At 42.0% G+C, this 8,742-nt stretch overlaps 1 protein-coding gene across 1 annotated transcript in view; it reads left to right on the top strand.

The window, feature by feature from the left end:
• The first annotated feature begins 3,040 nt into the window (after window positions 1–3,040).
• Window positions 3,041–8,742, top strand: part of plk4 (polo-like kinase 4 (Drosophila)) — a 50,472-nt gene continuing 44,770 nt past the window's right edge. The window contains exon 1 of the mRNA XM_078201539.1: window positions 3,041–3,137. Within this exon, the coding sequence (XP_078057665.1) occupies window positions 3,105–3,137 (33 nt within the window). The 5' untranslated portion in view covers window positions 3,041–3,104. The remainder of the gene's footprint in view (window positions 3,138–8,742) is intronic.

The following is an 8,742-nucleotide window of genomic DNA, read 5'->3' as shown; positions in this document are numbered from 1 at the left end:
TCCCTCCCTAAGGTAACCATGGCATGCCAATCTTTTGACGATCTGTTCACAAATAGGAATGGTGGTGGAGGAATTCAGTTCATTATCTGGAAGGTATGATTATAAGTTGTGAATATGATTATGACAGGGTGTTGCTTGACTTTTTTTGGGACAGCTCTGCCAATTTTAGCACAAGACCCCATGTTAGTGAGAAGGGCTTTGCAGAGTCAACTGAATAAGATGATGTTCCCACAATGCCATTCGTTGGGAATTCCAGGACAAAGAATGATGAATAAGAATAGTTTATGATATGGACAAGACATTGAAGGTCATGTTATTTCCATGCAACTACTGCCCTTATCCTTCTAAGTGTGGAGGTTGAGTGTTTGGGAGATACTGCAACATAAACCTTGATGAGTAGTTGCAGTACATTCTGTAAACAGTAGCTATTGTTGGTAGAGCGGATGAGTGTTTACGTTAGTGGATGAGATGCCAATCAAGTCCTGGAGGTGTCAAGCTTCTTGTTGCTGCAGCTGCATTCATCCAGGCCAATGGAGAACATTCTATCCCACTCTTGACTCATATTTTGACTATTAAGAGACTTTGAGATATCAGGTTAGTTACTCATTGCAAATACCTCGCAGCGATGTTTTGGGCTGCGATAACTGTACTTCTTCCTACACCAGAGGCCATCGTGCTTTTGTGTCAGGGACTCCAGTTACTGCAGAATTTCCATATCTCCAGCCCATGATTCCCCAGAGATTTCAGTTTTACATTAAACCCCTGGTTCCCCAGTGATTTCAGTTTTACATCTCTCTACATTGCCATTCATTTTTCCCAAACTGAATTCCTTGTCACAGTAATCATGCTTTTTTAAAAAGCTGAAGATATTAAACTGTGGACCTTATGAGGATGACCAAGTATCTCGGTTTTGACGGGTTTTTCGCGAAGCCTCTCGGTGTATCAAAGTTTTCCTCCAAATTTCTCAAATGCCCAAGTTTTCAGCTCCATTAAGTCTCTTCCCCTTTACCATGCCCAGTCACATAACATTCATGTACACATGGTTTGTTTTTCAGTACTCTGGTCAATCAGCATTCTGACAGAATGGCCAATCAGGGATTCTATGGTTGAGGCCAGCATGGATAAGCCAAGCCTGCAGGGGAAGCTGGCAGGCAGAAGAGGAAAGTTGGAGGCCAGCAATGGTGAGCTAACTAGGTGCAATTTTATAATACAAAATTTCTCAAAAGTTAGTACGAATTGGCAAGCTTACTCACTACCCAAAAGTATGGCTTTGTAGGAAGTGAAAATGTCACACTGATGTAGCATTGGTGCCTTCAATGGGTAGAATATATTGATGGGATCATAATAGAATGCAACTTGTCCTTCATTTAACCCTTATTGTACCTAATCTTTGCTTACAGTTCAGTGTACATCAGAAATAAATCATTGTGAAAACTTAGGAGATTTTGACCAAATAAAAGGTTATATGCATACAAATATTTTTTGAATCAGAGACAGAAAGAAAACTCCTTTCCTTGATGTGCATTGGAGTTTAAAACACAATATGAGGCATGGTAGCAGTTTGTTGCAAATTAATCTTTTAATTTTTCTTTGCACAATGATAAAACAGGATATATATTTAAATTAATTAAGTTATGGTACCAAGAGAACTCCTGGGGAAAATCCCACTGTGGATATTTTGGTTGTACCTGACTAAGCCAAATTACATTTTTATTTTGAATTTCCAGGTTTTTAATCTTACCATGTAGATTAAAGGAGGTGTGGCAGCTGCAAGTATACTTGACATTCATATTCTGTGTGCTGGTCACATAGGTGTTTAGGTTTTTCTGAATTGTAGTCTTTTCTGTTCAGGTAGTTGAATGGACCAGAACTGATGGTTACAAGTGCCATCTGTAACCAATTAGACCATGGAAGACCCAACCAATTGGTGCAACTGCAGTGCTCTTTCAATCTCAAACTGGTGGGATATGCCAAAGTCAATGATAAGTGTACTGATGCCCAGGTGAGCAGAACAAGGGCAGGTACTGAATTTAGAGTCATTTGGGCCAATTCTTAGGTCACAGGGGCAATTCACCTGGGAGTTGGGAGGAAACCACCCTCAGTGACAACAGAAGATTGACAGCTGAGTCTGCCAAGTCGGTTTTGAAGAGGTTGTTGGACAGAGCCTATTGGTAAACCACCATCCAGCACGGAGGAAGATGGCAGGTGCATTCAACTGAGCACATTCAATCAAATTGCTTACAGTTCTGGGTGCAAACAAAATCTCCCCCACGATGTATGGTTGCTAATTTAAAATCCAGCTTCTAGTTGGTAATGTCTAATGCTAGAACCCAGTACGTAAATGAAAATTTATCAAGGCTTTTACTGGAGATTGTGTTGTTGAAAAATGGAAAGACCAATTAATGACAAGGGGGTAGAGGGTGGAATTAGCCCACGAAAGCGTAAAGACAATTCCACCACAGTTTCAGGCTACTTATACAGAGTAGTTATTAAGCAATAAAAAAAACTATTTTGAACCTCCATTACAAACACTTGTGCTTTACAAAGCTTTTAAATATTAAAAAAAAGGTTGTCTTACTCTCCTCATACAACGATTAACGCTAAGGTCAACGAGAGTACGACAAGACTACACATATCGTTTCGAAACATTACCCGTTACATAAACGCCACTTAAACCACAAAGGCTCCTCTAATCTCGTTTGGAGAGCCGGTACAGACTCGATGAGGCAAATAGCCTCCTTCTACGATTCACTACCTCAAACAAGCAGAGGTCTACACATGCGCTGGAGTCGGCGGAGTACGTCACGTGATAAAATGCAGTCAAGCAAATATTTTTGAAAGGCCTGAGTTTAAGCGTGCCCGTTTAACAAATGTATCCTAATAGTGATTGCTGTCGCTTATGATGGTAGAAATGTAAAAATATGATTATTGTCATGTTTGTTGTCCTTTTTAGCTTCTCCGCCCCGTCGATGACGTCAGTGGAGCCTCGTTGTGGGTGTAAACGGCGGTTTTTTTTGAAAATGGGGAGGTTGGGTCGCGCGGAGCGAGTGAGGCAGCGCGCGGCGGTGGGTCAGTGAGCCCGCGCCCTGCGGGCGACCAACGGCATGGCGGCCGTTTGCATCGGCGACAAGATAAAGGTAAGAGTCCTTTGTCCACTATAGATTTCGATTAACGATCGGAGTCGTAGCTGGTGGGATTGCTGCAGACGAGCATCCGCCCAGATCTCGGGCGGTTAAATTCGCGCTGGCCTTCCGTCCCTATTCCTCTCATCACTTGTCTTCGGTGTCCCGGACTCGCGTGTGTGTGTTTTCTTTTACCGACATTGTCCCAATAACAAACTACCGGTGATTCTGCCTCTGACAAGACGTCAACGTGGCCAGTTTTTATGAACACAGATGCTCCCGGAAGCCAAGCCCCCACCCCCAAAAAACAAAAGAGAAATCCAAACAAGTTGCTCATTCAGTCTGTCTAGGAGATAACCACTCCCTCAGTTAACTCCAGAGAACTTGTCTGAAGAATTGACAACATTCGTAGTTTTCCTTGAAATCGTAATGTGATATTTCTTTTGCATCTGAATCCCTTATTTATGCAACTTCAATTCCAGGCGATTTTTAAATTTTATTCATATATACTCTGAAAAAAAAACTGAATAATTTTTGATCCCTACAACAGTAAAATGCGATTATTTTAAAGTTTATTTAGTAATATCACAAGTAGGCTTACGTTAACACTGTAATGAAGTTCCTGTGAAAAATCCCCTGGTTGCCACACTCCACTGCCTATTCGGGTCCACTGAGATAGAATTAGCATGGCCAATGCACCTAACCAGTATGTCTTTCGGATTGTGGGAAGAAACCGTAGCACCCGGAGGAAACCCACACAGACATGGGGAGAACGTGTAGACTCCGCACAGATAGTGACCCAAGCTGAGAATTGAACCTAGTCCCTGGCGCTGTGAGGATGCAGTGCTGACCACTGTGCCACCATGTGATTCTATTTACATTTCCCTGAGATCAAAATTTATCCTGTGTTTAGTCTAAGAACGTTACATATATTTCAGTGCATGTTCAAAGTTCTTTATGAAACTATGTATATTGGTCGAACTACACTTTGTGATGCTTTTATAGAGTTTAATTCAAGGACACAGTCAACCAGTTAGTGTGGACTGAGTCAATATGTAGGCCATTGACACAAATTCTTAAAGGATATTTATGAACACGAATTTTTTATGACAGCAGTTTCTGAATTTTTTTTTCTCGAGTGCCAGCCCAGAAATTGTTCACCACGTTTAAATTTGACTTGATTTATTATTGTCACATGTATTAACATACAGTGAAAAGTATTGTTCCTTGTGCGCTATTCAGACAAAACATACCGTTTTATAGAGAAGGAAACGAGAGAGTGCAGAATGTAGTGTTACAGTCATAGCTAGGGTGTAGAGAAAGATCAACTTAATGTAAGGTAAGTCCATTCAAAAGTCTGACAGCAGTAGGGAAGAAGCTGTTCTTGAGTTGGTTGGTACGTGACCTCAGACTTTTCTATCTTTTCCCGAAGGAAGAAAGTGGAAGAGAGAATGTTCAGGGTGCATGGGGTCTTTAATTATGCTGGCTGCTTTGCTGAGGCAGCGGGAAGTGTAGACCGAGTCACTGGATGGAGGCTAGTTTGCATGATGGATTGGGCTACATTCACGACCTTTTGTAGTTCCTTGCGGTCTTGGGCAGAGCAGGAGCCGTACCAAGCTGTGATACAACCAGAAGAAATGCTTTCTTTGGTGCATCTGTAAAGGTTGGTGAGAGTCGTAGCTGACATGCCAAATTTCCTTAGTCTTCTGAGAAAGTAGAGGCGTTGGTGGGCTTTCTTAACTATAGTGTTGGCATGGGGGGACCAGGACAGGTTGTTGGTGATCTGGATACCTAAAAACCTGAAGCTTTCCACCCTTTCTACTTCGTCCCCATTGATGTAGACAGGGGCATGTTTTCCTTTACACGTCCTGATGTCGATGACAATCTCCTTCATTTTGTTGACATTGAGGGAGAGATTATTGTTGCCGCACCAGTTTACCAATTCTCTATCTCATTCCTGTACTCTGATTAATTAATGATGTGACTTGAACCTCTTGCTTATTGATGCAGTATCAAAACAAATACACTACTATATTGTGATAAAACTTTAATTGTCTGCCAGCCTGAAGCATTAATACAACAAATTGCTCAACTTATGGAGCCCCCGGGCCCACCCTTGTTTGTGTTTTCACCATAACCTTAATAGGGCCACTGGCATTTTCTTGCTTCCCTGCCTTTCAACCCTCCCTCAGTCCATATAAACCATGGAAGTGTTAAGGTGCAGAAAGAGGCATTCAGCCCATTGTGTCTGTGACAGTGAGAAAAGAAACTAGCTGCTCATTTTATTCCCATTTTCTAACACCTGGTCCATAGCCTTGCAGTTAATTGCACAAATCCAGGTACCTTTTTTAATGCATTGAGCGTTTCACTCTCAACCATCAACTTAAGCAGTGAATTCCAAACACCCACAGTCCTCTGGGTGAAAACGTTTTTCCTCATGTCCCCTCAAATCCTCCTACCAATTGTCTTAAATCTATGCACCCTGTTAATTGACCCCTCAGCTCGGGGAAAACCCATTTTTCCCATCTATCCAGTCTAGTCCCCCATAATTTTGTACACCTCAATTAGCCTCCTCTTGGCTACACTCTTCAAGCATTCACATATCCTTGTAAATCTCCTCTGCACTCTCTCCAGAGCAATTATGTTCTTCCTGTATAGTGGTGATGGAGATCTGCGCACAATTCCGGCTGTGACCTAACCAACATTTTATGCCATTCCATCATTACGTCCCTACTCTTGTATTCAGTAACTTGCCCAATAAAGGAAAGCATTCCATGGGGGGGTGATTCTCCTGTCCGGTTTCTTAGCGCAGCGAGATGGGAGACTCTCGTGCTGGCTGTCTTGCCAGATCTGTGCTGGGTATCTGGCCTTGAGTGTGTCTCCCAGTGTCGGATTTCCGGTGCCGTCAGCTCTGCGCTGAAAATAGATGCAGAGCTGTAATAGGCATGCAAAAATTCATTTAAATATAATAGTGGGCCTGAGACTGAAATCTCCAGGTCCACTAGCATCATCCCCCACCCACAACACACATACACACATATTCTCGGACAGGGGGAGGGGGGGTGCCATCTGGGCATTGACACTTTGGCAGTGCCAGCCTGGGCCCCTTGCACTGCCCAAGGGGCAAAGTGCCAATGCTCAGGGGGCACCTTGGCACTGCCAAGGGTATTGGGGTGAGAGCGCCGGCGGTGCAGGGGAAGCGGGACTGGCCAGTGATCGGGAGGCCAGCAATGCGGGGCCACTGTGCTTGCACTGATCTCAGTGCTGACAGATTGGCGCATGCGCAGTGGCCCACTCAGCATTATGCTGCCAGCCCCCTGGGTGGGAATAGGCCCTGCCCACAAATTTTTTAAAACATAATTTATGCTAGTGCACTCAGCATTGCCCTCTCCAAATGCACTACCCCTCACTTTTCCAGATTGAATTCTATTTGCCACTGCTCTGCCTACTCAACCAAACCATTGATGATATTCTGGAGTCAACAGCTATCCTATTCACTATCAACCACATAGCCAATTTTTGTGTCATCTGCAAATTTACTAATTATGCCAATCACATTTAAATATTTATCATTAAAATATGCAACAAACAGCAAGGGTCATAAGACTGAGCCCTGTGAAACATTACTGGAAATTGTTTTCCATTCGTAAAAACATCCATCAACCATTACCCTTTGTTTCCTGTCACTGAGCCAATTATGGATCCAATCTGTCACCTTCCCATATCTCATGAGATCTCACTTTTCTGACCATTCTGCCATGTGGGATCTTGTCAAATGCCTTTCTGAAATTCATGTTTACAATATCCATTGCATTACCCTCATCTTGTTACTTTCTCAAAATATGCTATCAAGTTGGTAAGACACAATCTTCCCCTAACAAAACCATATTGACTGTCCCTAATCAATCTGTGCATTCTTCAGTGACAGTTTATTCTGTCTCGCAAAATTTTTTTCAATAATTTGCCCTTCACTGAAGTCAGACTGAATGGCCTATAGTTTTCTGGCCTATCCTTTGCAACATTTTAAAATAATAGTAGAACATTTGCAGACTCCTATCCTATGGACCCTCGTCTGTATCTAGTGAGGTTTGGAAAATAATCTTCAGAGCATCCAATATTTCCTCCCCGACTTCCTTCAGCTTGGGATACAATCCATCTAGCCCTGGTGATTAATCTACCTACAAGGATGCCTGTCCCTCCACTCCTCTCTCTCTTATTATACTTATTGTATCTAATATTTCACACTCCCCTTAACTAGAATATCTGAATCATCCCTCTCCTTAGAGAACACAGATGAAACCCTGTTCACATCTTCTGAACCACCCCTTGTTCAGAAGTTACTGTGCACATCTCTGATAGGCCCTATCCTTTCCTTAGTTATTTGCTTGCTCTTAGTGTATTGGTAAAACAAATTAGGATTTTCTTTGATTTTTACCTGCCAATGTTTTTTTCATATCCTCTCTTTGCTTGCCTAGTTTCCATTTTTTCTTCACCCTTGTACTTTCTATACTCCTCTAGGCTTCCTACAGTATTAAGTCTTTTGTGACTTTCATAAGTTTTCTTTTTCTGCTTTATCTTGGCTGTATGCATCTGGATAACCAGGGACTCTAGGCTTGCCAGTAGCACCCTTTTTCATTGTGGGAACATGTCTACACTGTGCCCATAGAATTTTGCCTTTGCCTCCCACTGATTTGACAATTTATCCTTTTAATAGCTGTATCAATTCCACTCTTGCTAGTTCCTCTCTCAGCTTTGTAAACATTGTTTTCCCCCAATTTATAACAGTCTACTTTCAATGTTATCCACCTGTCTGATTTTTCTCCTTTCTTAGATAGTTTTTAACCCTCAAATTCTCTTTTTCAGTTCTTCCGATGACAAAGCTTTTGAGTGTTTGTTTCCAATTTCTATACTTGGCTCTCTTTTTCTCTCTCTACCTGTACTTGACAAGCCCTTTGGTTCCTGAACTTCTACTCTTGATCTAGCCCACTTATTTGTCTTTCTATCCATCCAATTGATTTTGATCCTCTGCCACACCCACATTTCAAAAGCTGTTATCTGCCTCTCAGTCAGAGTTCGCCTCTTGCATTTATTGAGTGCAACACTCCACACTAATGACTACGAGATTTTTTTTCAGCTTCATGCTGATGCTTTTGGACTTTGAGATGCTGTTTAAGTCGCTGGTCACTCCTCTTGATGTAGCTAATTTAACTTGGATTTACATTTTGGATGTAACTTTTATGCTTATTTTGCCAAGTAACTTGAAATTGTCAACTGCTCTATGTTGGTGCTTCCAAACTTGACTATTCCATTGCCATTTAGAGCTATAATATTGGTCTTTGCCTCTTTTGGACTGTAAACAAGTGAGACAGTGTTGTTTGACTAGGCCTGCCATAGACCCTTAGCTCTTCCTTTGTTCTGGCTGAGTGTGGTGTCACCTGTACATCTGAGATTCCATATGATGCAGCCACTTCTCCCTGGTAACTTTTTTATTTGATTTATTATTGTCACATGTATTAGTATACAATGAAAAGTATTGTTTCTTGTGTGCTATACAGACAAAGCATACCGTACATAGAGAAGGAAAGGAAAGAGTGCAGAATGTAGTGTTACAGTCAGAGCT

Source organism: Mustelus asterias, chromosome 1, assembly GCF_964213995.1.
Source record: "Mustelus asterias chromosome 1, sMusAst1.hap1.1, whole genome shotgun sequence".
NCBI classification, from domain to species: domain Eukaryota; kingdom Metazoa; phylum Chordata; class Chondrichthyes; order Carcharhiniformes; family Triakidae; genus Mustelus; species Mustelus asterias.
The sequence above is the reverse complement of the archived record's forward strand: the minus strand, read 5'-3'. Positions and strand labels throughout refer to the sequence as shown.